General features: G+C 41.6%; 1 protein-coding gene across 6 annotated transcripts in view; it reads left to right on the forward strand.

The window, feature by feature from the left end:
- Positions 1-13,760, forward strand: part of GK (glycerol kinase) — a 78,390-nt gene that overhangs the window by 37,196 nt on the left and 27,434 nt on the right. For all 6 annotated transcript variants that reach the window (XM_047076038.1, XM_047076042.1, XM_047076041.1 and 3 more), the window contains 6 exons: positions 736-873; positions 3,113-3,222; positions 3,668-3,734; positions 6,511-6,546; positions 7,161-7,228; positions 12,837-12,879. In XM_047076038.1, the coding sequence (XP_046931994.1) occupies positions 736-873; positions 3,113-3,222; positions 3,668-3,734; positions 6,511-6,546; positions 7,161-7,228; positions 12,837-12,879 (462 nt within the window). The remainder of the gene's footprint in view (positions 1-735; positions 874-3,112; positions 3,223-3,667; positions 3,735-6,510; positions 6,547-7,160; positions 7,229-12,836; positions 12,880-13,760) is intronic.

Consider the following 13,760-nt stretch of genomic DNA (forward strand, 5'->3'; position numbering starts at 1 on the left):
AGTATTTAATATACTAACAAAAATAGGAGTTGGACTGATCCATTCTAAAGGAATACTGACCCTTTACCCTTTAGTCGGTCCACCGTCTCTTTGCTCCATGTCCTTGCTGAGTTGAGGCAACTCTTTTCTTCTCTAGAACAACTCAGTGTTGCTTTCCTCTGGCATGTCCTTGAGCTCGACTTTATTCTCCACTTACTTTATGTTATGGTATTTGAATATGTATGTGTGTAAATATATATACTTGTTTATGACATAGTTTTTACACACATAAGTCTATTGCTGTTAAGTCGTCCATGTTTTGAAACAAAATTCTCTGGTGTGGTCGTTAGTCTATGATTTGATGTACTCCCTGATTTTTAATAGTTTAAACTATCACTTTTAGGAAATACAAAATGAAAAGCAGAGTTTTGGACTAGGTTCTGCATGCACTAGTCATCACAAAAGCTAACATCTACATGTTCACGCTCTAGATCCCAGGGTACTGTGTCATTTGATTTTCTCTTTACCTTGCAACGTGGATGCTCTTTGAACTGCAAACACATCACACTGATCTTTGTTCGTGAACACGCCTTCCTGTGCCACAAGATAGGAAAAGTATTTTTATCCATAATACCAGGGGGCTTGGCTTTAGCGCCATTGAATGTTTTGGGATTTGTTGCGTTTGGGGGGGGTTGGTGCTTTATTTTAAACTGTTAGGAATTCACTTTGCTGGCTGAACTTCTTAACTGTTTTTAGTCCAAGACAGGCCTTCCACTCAGCACTTACTTCAGTGCCGTGAAACTTCGTTGGCTCCTTGACAATGTGAGAAAAGTTCAAAAGGCTGTTGAAGAGGATAGAGCTCTTTTTGGGACCATTGATTCATGGCTTATTTGGGTATGTTTAAATATAATGTATGCATGGAGAAAGCTTTTCAGAAATTTTTTATACCACCTGTTTTCTCTTAAGAGTTCAAACATTTTAGTTGGCAAAATTAACATTTCAGCCTCCATTTAAGAGGCATTTTTCCTTACTTCCTCCTTAGTTTTTCTTGCTTTATTTCCGTAAAAATGGAGGATGATCGCCAAAACCATGTGTCATGTCTATTCTCTTACGAATAAGTAATTTAGGTAATTAGTAATTAGTAATTAAGGTAGTCTTTTTCTCTTGCCTATCATATATTCTTTTCCACTGGTCATTTTTTATTTTAGAGAGAGAGAGAGGGTGTACACGTTTGCACTCACATGAGTGAGGGAGGGACAGAGGGAGAGAGAGGGAGAATCTCAAGCAGGCCTCATGCTCGGCACGGAGCCCGACACAGGGCTCGATGCCCCAACCGTGAGATCACGACCTGAGCAGAGTATCGAGAGTCAGATACTCAACCCGCTGAGCCACCCAGGTGCCCCTCCACCGGCCATTCTTAAATGCAACAACTATTTAACATGATAAACATCTATGTGACTTTTATCATTTGCTTTCAGTATTACACAGCTGTCTCTTATTTAAGCCAGAATATAAAAAATCATGGTGGAAATTTCACTGTCTAATCTTTTGGCCTAAGCCGAACACGGATGAGTAGAAACTAACATTTTGGACATTTCCCAGATTTATCTTAAAAGTGCATGTTCTCTCTCCCTTTCTCTCTTTCGTTCTCTGTCATTTTTATCGTGGGCGTTTTCAAATATACCCCAAGGTTGAGGGAAATAGCGTGATGAACCTCTACATCAGTGGGCCAGCTACAGCAGTCAACTCTGGCCAATCTTGTTTCAACTCTACTCGCATACTCTAGCTCCCCACGGATCATTTTAAAGCAAATCCCCCACACACACTTTCATCTGTAATTACTTCAGTAAGTGTATGGTTATCTTTTTCAACGTTCAAGAGAACGTCTCGAGGATATTGTCCCTGTTCTCATTTACCGCACCCACTGAGCAGATGTTCCAGAACCAGTACCAGGAAGCAGCGCCTTCTCTGCTTGGCCAGGGCCGGCCGTGGGTGGCGCTCTCATGGCCCACCGTTTTCACGCCTGTCACAGTTGACATAGTTCTGACGATCAGTTGCCTGGAACCAGAGTGAGGCAGGCTGTGGCAACTGTGAGCCGCAGGAGACAAGGGAGCGCGTCTTGCTGTGGGTCGAGGGGGACCTGCTCACGGGATGCCGAGATGCCTTTTCTCCGCTTCAGTTCCCGCCTCCCCTCTTAACCGCTCGCGCACGAAAGAAAGCGGCGATCCTTTCAGCTCCGCTCTGAGGATATTAACACTAGAGAATTTAAACCTCTGCTTTTGGGATATATGCTTGGGTCGGCGCAGCCCAGTGAGAATTGTTATTCTCAAAAAACAAAAACAAAGAAAGAGCAACACAGAGTTCTGGAAGATCCTGAAGAGGCAGACGTGTCAATATAGTTCACTTTGCCAAATCTGAGAAGACTGCATTTTGCAAAGATAACAGATGAAAACAAAACTGATTTTTCTGTGTAACCACCAATGGACTAGAAGCTGTACTAACATGGTGGCCACTTAGCCATGTGTGGCCACTGACAGCTTCAGATGTGGCAGGTCTGAATCAACATGTGCTGTGACGGTAGCATATATACTGTATTTAAGTAGGTAAAGTGTTGGGGCACCTGGCTGGCTCAGTCACTAGAGTGTGTGACTCTTGATCTGGGGCTTGCAAGTGTAAGCCCCACATTGGGCATAGAGACTACTTAAAAATAAAATAATTTATTAATCAATAGGTAAAATGTCTCCGAAAGAATTTTTTATATTAAAAGGATATTTTGGAGATATTGGGTTAAATAAAAGATATGCTATCATTAAAGTTAATTTCACTTGCTTCTCTATACTTTTTTTTAAATTTTTTCAAATATAATTTATTGTCAAATTGGCTTCCGTACAGCACCCAGTGCTCGTTACTTCGCTCTACTTTTTAAATGTAGCTAGTAGACAATGTAAAATTAGGTATGTAGCTCGCATTATATTTCTGTGAGACACTGCCAGAAACCTGAACATTCAACAATTGGCACGTTCCATTCTCCTGCTTTCTGCACTCTGCTCCTGATTACAGCCCTTGGCGACATGTAATTTAAGTTGCAAATTAGTGCAAATTTAACATGTCCTGTCCTGTTTATTCTGTCTAGAGTTTGACGGGAGGGGCCAACGGAGGTGTCCATTGCACGGATGTAACCAATGCAAGTAGGACGATGCTTTTCAACATTCATTCTCTGGAGTGGGATAAAGAGCTCTGCGAGTGAGTTGGGTTTTGCCCTAAAAAGCAATTGCCAGATACGTTACCTATTTATAACCTAAATCTTACTCTTCTCCGATGTCGGCAGAGCACCAAACTTTAATTGTTGGTATTTTAACTACAGTGTATATACTGTGTATTCAAACAAGAGACTATTGTTGCGTATATAACAGACAGGCCAAATTAAGTGTCTTGATTAGGAAGGTTAGGCTTATTTAGAAAAGTACTTTGTGTGTTGTGTGCTTTTTGTTTTTTATCGATTTGTGTCAAATTAGAATGTTAAGTATCCATACCCACAACCATGGTCTGCTGGCTTATTATTTAACTCTGCACTCCAATACATTCATTTTCTAATAGTTATTTACATTTTCGCTTCTAAATACATATAAATGCGTCCAAGTATTTATTTAAAATAGTGTTAAATACGCAGTTTTTAATTGTTTTTCAGATTTTTTGAAATTCCAATGAAAGTTCTTCCAAATGTTCGGAGTTCTTCTGAGATCTACGGCTTAATGGTAAAAAAAAAAAAAAAAAGTGTTTTAAATTTCATTTTTAAAAAAGCTTTACTATTCAAAATTCCAAAGGCAGTTGTGTTAGCTTTCCTAGTTTGATAGTTGTGACTTTTCTGTAAGTGTTGGTAGTATGTAAGACGAGATTTTAGTGCTGTTTGTATAGTTTAATAACTTAAAAATTTTAGAATCCTCCTTACCAGTTGATTTTGCATTTTATAAACTTTAATTGGCTTTTCTTTGAATATTCTGCTTTTAAAGTATTACTGCAATAATCTAACTACAGAGGGTGGCCTGCGAATGTTTGAGCTGGTTTATTATTTTAATTGAAAAAACTTTAGTAGTTGTGGTGTCGGCTTCTATTTTATGGGAGGGTGTCTTCACATTTTAGTGTTCTTTTTCCTGTTGAATTTCTTTGAATAGCCAAACCATGTTTTTTATATTAGATTCTTTGTCAGCCCAAAAAAAACTTTAGCAAAGAAACTGAAAGCAAACAGTCTGTTTCTGATTTGTGATTGCTAATTAAACAGGTTTCCATAATGCACGTTTTTCTGTCGATTTCACTGAAACCGAGAGACAAGTCATTTTAGCAAAAAGTGTGCTTACTATCACTGAGTATCTCTGAGTACGCATCAGGGATGAAAAACCTCCAGGAGGATTTGAACTGGTATTTGAACACAAAAATCTAGAATTTACGATAAAAGTTAAAAATATGTCTAAGATAAATTGTAAAAAAAAAAATATTGTTTAGACATTTCATGACAAATATTAGAAACTCTCCTTACAGAGTTAATAAAAATTGAGTTAAATACTGAGTGCTCTGGCTAAAGCTTGAGCAGGCTTCTTAAATATTTCACTTATAATAAAGCTTTCTCAGGTACCGTGAATTTTTTTTAAGGGGAAGCACTGCTCATCTATACTAAAAGTGCTTCGATGACTTCATAGCTGTCTATACACTGACTTGGGTCAGAAAAAAGAACTTATTCTTGAGAAACAGTTTTAGAGAACGGTTGAAAAAGCATTTACTGGCCTAGTTTTTTCTCTTGCATTTAAAATATTATGCTTCTGTCCCCCTTTTTCCCCCTTGCTGACTATAGAAAATCTCTCATAGTCTGGTGAGTAGGTTGCCCACCAATTACGCTACCCATTCATTTGGAAAAGATACAGTGCATTTCCATTTAGTTTTAGACAAACAGAAGTCCATTTACTAAACAGATTCTTCTAGAATCTCGTGACCCTCCAAATTACTGTAAGCTCTAGGGAAGCTTTAGGTTTTCTTTAAAGTCATTCGTATCTGTTTGTTTTTAAGTTTGCCCTAAGACTGAAAGTGGTGTTTGAAAATAAAAGACTAAGGTAATTTTCCAGAGTGAGAAATTCGGATGTTCCCCGTGACAAAGTACAGTTGTGATGTGCTTTGGACTTTAGCATAACAGGGAAATGAGATGTAGTTTTTAAATGTCCTAAATGCCTGTCTTAAAGGAAACTTGACCAGCCTTTCAGACTAGTTAGTTGGAAATGCACTGTCCCTTTTTCTGCATGCTTCACCAGAGGACATTCCCAGGAATCCTCCAGAGATCCCTCCCTAAGAAGAAAAAAAGAGCGCTTTATGTGCCTGAATGCACATTAGCAGATCCTGCTGGTAGTCTGATAATAACTTCCAATAGTATAAGCAATGGCTTCTTTTAGTTTCTTAGTATATTAAGATATATATATAGCCTCTAGGTTTCCTACAGATTCACTTTGTGTTCTTCGCGAAATTTAGCCTTCACTTATTATCCAGGTCCAGATTTTCTAAGAATGTATACAGTACATAAAAATGGCAGGTCTTGAATTAAGCAGAAAGCATGAAAGAAATAAAATAATATCCACCATCTAGAAGATGTTTTCTATTTAGTGAAGCATAAAAATATACGCTGTTGTTTCCTTATCACTGTAGCCCTGTGAGGTGGCTTCCGTTCTTACCCTCATTCGAGCAGATAGGGAACCTTACGCTCCCGGAGGCTGGGGGACTGGCTCCCAAAGGGCAGACTAAGGGGTCAGTCAGTCCAAAGCTTTTGTTTGGCGCTCTTCCTAGTTGAATATGTTTTTTTTTTTTTAAATAAGTTCTGTAACATACACAGCCACTTACATCTCATTTTTGTTCTAGAATGCTGGCCATATTTGATCAAAATAAAAACCGCTCTTCGTGACCTAAATTGAACTCTTGCTTAGCTAAACTTGAAGAATGATGTTGGCTCTATAAACAAATAATACCCAATACCCAGACGCGCTTGTGTTTCTTCTCTCGAGTAGTTTGGGTAGGAAGGATAGTCGGTAAAATCCAGCCTTCCAAAACGAGAATGTTCCGTGCTGGTTTGATAGCTATGTGTATGTTCATCTTAAAGGATGCATTCGTTTTCCTTATGAACGGCAATAATAGAAAGAACTATCGGACCCAGGCTTTCTTGTTACCTAGATTCCATTTTGTAGATCAAGAAATTGAGGCAAAGAGAACTTTCAGCGGCCTGCTCAGTGGCTTAACGCTGACTAACCAAGAGTAGACCCCCCGTCTCCTGAGTCCGAGTCCAGTGTTTGACGTCCATTCTCCAATGCCGTGTCTCTTCTTGTCATTCTAGAAATGTCTAGTGTCTGTCTCTGAACCACATATGTAGTTGAATCACTTGCTTTGTCTTGTCTGCCCACATGCTCTGGCATGTTGCTATTCGTGTTCATTCCTGTTGCAGTTTTGTTAGAGACAATAGTTTGTGATTATTCATAATCCTTTTTTCCCAAATTTTATTAGAAAGCTGGGGCCTTGGAAGGTGTGCCAATATCGGGGGTAAGTTTCATCTTCCTGCTACCTCCCCAACCTTAGTCCCCTTCCATGTCATGGGTTTCTTCCTATATCTGAATCAGTCTCCCCCATCCTAAACTATGGAAAACAAATAAAAGCCGCAAAATTGGCTGGTTCTTGTTCTTAGGTGGCACAGTATGGGCCACTGAGAATCTTTGGATTAAATTCTAGCTCTTCGTTCCCATACATACTATCTTATAGGGGCTTTAAGAAATGGGAAAATGGGGGCTCCTGGGTGGCTCAGTCGGTTAAGCGTCCGACTTCGGCTCACGTCATGATCTCGCAGTTTGTGGGTTTGAGCCCCGCGTTGGGCTCTGTGCTGACAGTTCAGAGCCTGGAGCCTGTTTCCGATTCTGTGTCTCCCTCTCTTTCTGCCCCTCCCCCGCTCTCCCTCTATCTCAAAAAAATAAATAAATAAACATTTTAAAAAATTAAAAAAAAAAAAAGAAATGGAAAAAAGACCAAAGAGAAGCAATGTAAAAATGAAGACAATTAATTCCTTGATAAATAAAAAAAAGGAAAAATAAATCCTATGGTTGTTCTAAAAGGAAAATTAATAATATTGTCTTAGTGTTCTTTATTGTCATTTATACTTTCAGTGTTTGGGGGACCAGTCTGCTGCATTGGTGGGACAAATGTGCTTCCAGGATGGACAAGCCAAAAATACGTGAGTTTAAGAAATAAATTACAAAACCGATGGTGTTTTGTTTGTTTGTTTCTCCCTTTGGTGCTTTGAGGAAAATCCGTTGAAGTTCATCCAGGCTGAAAATCAATAGCTTAAGAGTTCCATTAAGATTTTGCCATTTGGTTTTCTTTATCTCCTTCAAATGAAATACATTATGCTGTATGTATGCTGTATGTACACACTGCTAAGGCTTATAAAGCCTTAATTTATACAATTCGATACATATTCCATCCAGAAACTAAGTTTCGGTTTAAAGTATTCATGGTGGGGAGTGGAGGAGGGCAGAGCAGAGGGGAGGCAGAGCCATGATTTAAGCTACATTTCTCCGGGGCACCTGGCCGTCTCCGTTGGTGGAGCATGTGACTCTTGATCTCGGGGTCATGAATTCAAGCCCCACGTTGGGTATAGAGATTACTTTAAATGTTTTTTAATTAAAAAAATTAAATAAATTTAATTAAATAGACTATATTTTTCAACCTACCGTCCCTATCTTAGACTTGCTCACTATAACTATAAAGTTATGTTTTTGTGGGATCTTCCGTGCTGTTTTCCTGGCATTGTGTTTCCCCCCACCCCCTTCACTACTTGGGAGTTTCTCCTTCAACAAGAAGCAGAAGCAATGATGGAAGTAGAGATTGGGTGCATGTTTTTCCTTACTACTCATACGTGGGGAGTCTGTAACCAGCGCCATATCTCAGAGCGATAAGGTTTCTCACATTTTCAGATGAAAAAACAGATGCTCAGGAGTGGTTAAGCTACTAAGTGAAAGACATCACCTCTGACCCCAGGTGGATCGGATTGGACTTAGCCGGGGCTCTTAACCTCTCTGTGTTACTGTACCCCATGCAGAGAAGATTCCCGTAGACCCAGCAGGAGACTCTCTACAGTGAATTCTTCTTTTGTAGGGAATTTCCTAATTCTCTCATCAGTGTTAACCGCAGTGGTTATGTTCTTCTTTTGTGAATAATGGAATGTCTCACATTTGTAATTAAATATTTTGTAGCCTAGCAGGGTCAGCAGTCCCCATGTGAGAGAGTGTGACATTATTTGTGTGAGTTTTTTCTTGGAGGAGAGAGAAGAGATGTGAAAAATCTTTGCAGGTCATGGTGTCCTGTGGGTATGATCAAGAGAGCCTGACTGAGCATGGGTCTGGAAACACGCTCTGCTTTCGGGGTTCCAGGCAGCTGCATCAGGAACCAAGAGAAATGATAGACAACTAGGCTGTTTCTCCCCCACCTTCCCCGCTCTGCCAGGCACACTAACGCTGGTAAATACTTGACTCTATTTGTCAAGTCCCTAACCGAGTGTAGAGCACGTGGGAGGTGCCCGATAAAATCGTCTGCTTTTCCTCCTCTCTACTCCCTTCCCGCGTAAGTCTTAACCAGCCAAGTCCTAAAATGATGAATTTAAGCGCGGGAGGGCTTAGCGAGTACCTCTCCAGCCACTGCCGGTTGGAGACGCGAAATAGCAAATGGTAAGATCTCTGGGCCCGTATTTCTCTTCCTGAGGGGGAAAGAACAGAAGTACACAGTTCATCATGTTACAGATCAGAACTTCTGCGCCGTTAAGAAACTTTGAAAGCCTGTTGTTGGGTTCCAAAGGAAGGGGAGGAGAATCACAGAAGATTATGTTAATAATGAGATGTTTTGAAGAATGAGCTATATTGGCAAGTGCACAGAACACTGAACTAGTAGCAAAGAGGGAAATGGAAGACTGTGTTTAGAGGATGTAGTGAACATTCGGGTAGGGCAGTGGTAGAAAATAAGGCTAGGGTCATGTCGTGACGCCCTTAATTTCAGACTGAGGAGTTTTTTCCTGGTTAGGCAGCGGGACACCTCTGAAGGTTTATGAACTGGTTTTCAGAGTGACTAGAGTCATTCGTTGATAACACTGAAGTCCTTGCCCAAAGCGAGGAGAAACCAAACGCCAAGAGGCCACGTAGGCATCCCGATAACGAAGATAAGGACGAAAAAGAGTGGGGACGGAGCAGGAGGCTGTAGGTGGATATCCGTGGCACTGGAGAAGGACGAGAGACAGGAAATAGGTATTGAGTCTAGTCACCTGGGCCCAGTGGGTAGGCTGAGCCAAAGTAAGAAACTGGTCTGAATAGTATGCATTCTGTTTGGGACCTGTCTGTGGTCCTGGTAGGCTGTGCATTGCACACACCTGTGAATATGGAATGAGTTCAGTGTCAAAATAGGGCTTTTAAACTTCCCTTATTTAGAGGTGATTTTTAAAGCAGTGGAAATAGATATACCAAGAAAAAGTATACAGGTACAGGAGATACTTAGGACAAGTAACAGACCCAGGGATGGGCCATTCACTCATTCACGTGGAAACCCAGGGTAGAGATATTTAAGAGGGAGGCTCGGCCAGCAGTACAAAATACTACAAAAAGGTCACGGAGGCCGAGGATGAGAAGCAACCATCCTACGTAGAAGGTAGGTCCTCAGTGGTGACTTCTAGGCATGAAGCTTCAGTAGAATGCTCAGGACGAAAGCCAGGTGGCACAGGGCCAAAAGAGACGTGGGCAGGTGGAAAACAGAGACAGCCAGGCTGAATGTACTTTGCAAAAATGACCATCCAGAAGTGGTGGGCAAAGTAGACGGTTTGTTACTTAACAAGATCATGGCAAGTTTGGGGCGTTTGTGTTTTTAAGTTCGAGCAAGACCAGAGAATGTTTCTTTGGAGTCTGAGTAGAGGGCATTTGGGACTTGAAAATGACTGAGAGATAAGTGATGGGCAGAATGAAGTCCTGAGAGGTTGGAGATAGTGGGATCAAGTGAGTCCGTCCCTTCAGACCTCAGCAGGGAGCAAATGACCGCCATCTCCGAATTCAGTGGAAAGCCCATCTCTGTTTTGATGTGGAGGAACTGCTTATGGGTGATAGTCATTTTTCTTTCAGCTTTTCCAAATTTTCTACTTTTTCTTGAATGAACAGGGATTATTTGAACTTTAAATTTTGCTCTTCAGGACGAGAACCTAAGATAGATGCCCTCTCTCCCCAGAGGCATTAAGTAGTGTAAAGGAGGCCTTTCACCTCCTTTACAGCTTCCGCCAGGGCCCCTCTCCTCCTCCTGGGCGCCATCTTTGAGAGGGCGCCCTCCTCTGTGAGGGACAGCAGGCAGCCTTTACCATCACAGAGGTTAGAAAAGCCAGACATCTTTCTGGGATGCTCAAACGCAGCACAATCTTGAGAAAGGATAGGTATACCATATAAATGCTGAAAGCTCCATATATGTTTAATGACTGGGAAGAAGAAATAATAACATTTAAGAGAAAAATAATTCCCTGTGTCCTGTTTTGAAAGCTGTGGCCTCTGTGTAGCAAGAGTCTCTCCATACACTGATAAGGTTCGTTAATTATTTACTAAGCATACTAACTGAAGAATTCACTTTTATTAAATGCCTCGAGCCTTTGCATCATTCTGGTACTTTAAGATTTGTACACTACTGTTTGGTATACAGAGTGCGTATATGGAGGCCAAATTGGTACAGATTTCTCCTTTAAAAAGCATGAAACCGGTCATTAACTTCCATTTTTAAGAGTAATTATTAAAGGAGATTCATTTAAAATATATAGCCTTTTCAGCATTGTGGTAGTAAAAGGGTGTGGTGATTTATGTGTTTTAATTCGTAAGTTTATTATTGCCTGTACCTAGTTATTTGACTGGTGTCTTTAAAAATGTAGATATTCGCGGGTGGCTCAGTCGGTTAAGCGGCCGACTTCAGCTCAGGTCATGATCTCTCGGTCCCTGAGTTCGAGCCCCGCGTCGGGCTCTGTGCTGACAGCTCAGAGCCTGGAGCCTGTTTCAGATTCTGTGTCTCCCTCTCTCTGACCCCCCCCCCCCCGTTCATGCTCTGTCTCTCCCTGTCTCAAAAATAAATAAAACGTTAAAAAAAATTTTTAAAAAAATGTAGATATTCGCTGGGGCACCTGGCTGCCTCAGTTGGTAGAGCATGTGACTCTTGATCTTGGGGTTGTGAGTTCGAGCTCCGTGTTGAATGTAGAGATTACTTAACAGTAAAATCTTTTTGAAAATTTTACTTTAAAAAATTGTTTTAATGTTTATTCATTTTTGAGAGAGAGACAGACTGTGGGTGGGGGAGGAGCAGAGAGCGGGAGACACAGAATCCAAATCAGGCTCCAGGCTCTGAGCTGTCGGCACAGAGCCCGACGCGGGGCTCGAACGTAGGAACCGTGAGATCATGACCTGAGCCGAAGTCAGATGCTTAACTGACTGAGCCACCCAGGAGCCCCTAAATTTTTTTTTTTTTTTTATTTTAGAAAGAGAGAATGCACGGGTGGGGTAGAGGGACAGAGGGAAAGAGAGAGAGAATCGTAAGCAGGCTCCACATTCAGTGTGGATCCCAATCCCGGGCTCGATTCCACAACCCTGGGATCCTGACCTGAGCTGAAATCAAGAGTCAGATGCTCAAATGCCTGAGCCACCCCAGGTGCTCCAATAAAATCTTTTGGAAAAATGTAGATAATTCATTTATCACACGCTCCTTGAATGTGTTAACTGTTCACGTGCAGTCAGAGAATATATTCGAGTGAGAAGGGATAGAAGGTCTCGGGTTCATCCTTCTTCACGACAGCGGTGCGTGGAAAAATGTTTTTTGGAAAAAATTGCCCTCGGTTTCTGTTTTCTCCGCACGACAAACGCAGCCGATAAGGTCTGCTGACTTAGTGCTAACTGGTAGTAGCTTCCGCTGGGATCCCTCTGGCCGCCCCGGGACCGCATGCTCCCCCTTCTCCCACCTGCTGGAATGTCAGAGAACACAGCAGCAGGGCCCTGCTGCCCGTGGGGAGGGAATCCCAAGCTTGGGCAGGCCTGTTCGTGGAGAGCCAGGGTTGATAGTCGCAGCCAACTGTTTCCCCGTGACCCCTGCTGGTATCAGTTTGGATAATTTCTCTCCCTGGCCCAAGTCATAACCACTCACTCACGTCCAATGCCACACTTGTCGCCGAGTGCAAGGCTTATGCTGATAAGGCTGCCGTAAAATAAATGCACTTTTTCACGTCAGCGGTGTCCCATTCTGGCTCTGTCTCTGCCACCTGTTTAGAATGCCCTATCCTGCAGAGAGGATATATGTGCCTCCATGCCACTCCTGTCACCGAGGTCCAGCTGCACTTCCCTGCACTCTGGACCTAGCCTCCCCTCCATGCCCGGAGATAGCCCTGTGTCTCATTTCCCGACTGTGCTAATGATGGACCTAAGCAGCCCGCTTAGGGAAATGCCTCATTCCATGTGGGTTAGTAGCAATGTAACTGTGACTGGACATAGAATTTGTTGGGATTGGCTGGCATTTTAGAAACACGGTCCTGGGCCATGACTAAGTACTAAAGACCATGCTTGCATTTTTCCATTAGGATCTCACGAAGTACATTTTCTTCTAGACTTATCTTTAAAACGTTATTCCAAAAGGAGTATGTAATGCTTCTTAACTTTGGGAACTTTTCTAAAACTTGAAGATGACGACTTTTATCGTGCTGAGTTAAACGTCGTTTTGAATGATTTGTATTATTCTTTCATGATGTATTTTTAATAAAATTGTCACGCTGTTCGTTCTTCTCCTAACTACAGGTATGGAACAGGCTGCTTCTTACTGTGTAATACAGGCCGTAAGGTTGGTTTTTTTCCGATTAAAAGATTGCTGAAAGTCTTCTTTAACTTCATATCAGTAGTGCTTGAGCATAATTTGCTATTAAGTTACTTAGGATTCTGCAGATTTTCTTTAATCTTTGCTTTTTAAAAAAATTTATGTATCGTTTAATTTACATCCAAGTTAGCATATGGTGCAACAATGACTTCAGGAGTAGATTCCTTCGTGCCCCTTCTCCATTTAGCCCATTCCTCCCCCACACCCCCTCCAGGAACCCTCTCTTTGTTCTCCATATTGAGGAGTCTCTTATGTTTTGTCCCCCTCCCTGTTTTTATATTATTTTTGCTTCCCTGCCCTTATGTTCATCTGTTTTGTCTCTTAACTCCTCATATGAGTGAAGTCGTATGATACTTGTCTTTCTCTGAATGACTGATTTCGCTTAGCGTAGTACCCTCTAGTCCATCCACGTAGTTGCAAATGGCAAGATGGCATTCTTTTTGATTGCCGAGTAATACTCCATTGTGTGTGTGTGTGTGTGTGTGTGTGTGTGTGTGTGTGTGTGTGTATACATATACATTTATCCATTCATCCATCGATGGACGTTTGGGCTCTTTCCATACTTTGGCTATTGTCAGTAGTGCTGCTATAAACATTGGGGTGCGTGTGCCCCTTCGAAACAGCACGCCTGTATCCCTTAGATAAATACCTAGTAGTGCAATTGCTGGGTTATTAACTCTTCACTGGGGTTTAATTTAGAGCTCAATAAAAATGACGACAATCACTAAATTTCAGTGGCTCTAGTAAGAATCATTTTAGGTTCTTTGAATTTTACATGTGTGTCTTTAATTGTGGTGGGATAGCTACGCTCGGACCTGACCTTGTCAGACTCTTAATGCAAATCTACT

Source organism: Lynx rufus, unplaced genomic scaffold (assembly GCF_022079265.1).
Source record: "Lynx rufus isolate CCGP_SWC_20201006 ecotype Redwood Valley unplaced genomic scaffold, mLynRuf1.p SCAF_14, whole genome shotgun sequence".
Lineage (NCBI taxonomy): Eukaryota > Metazoa > Chordata > Mammalia > Carnivora > Felidae > Lynx > Lynx rufus.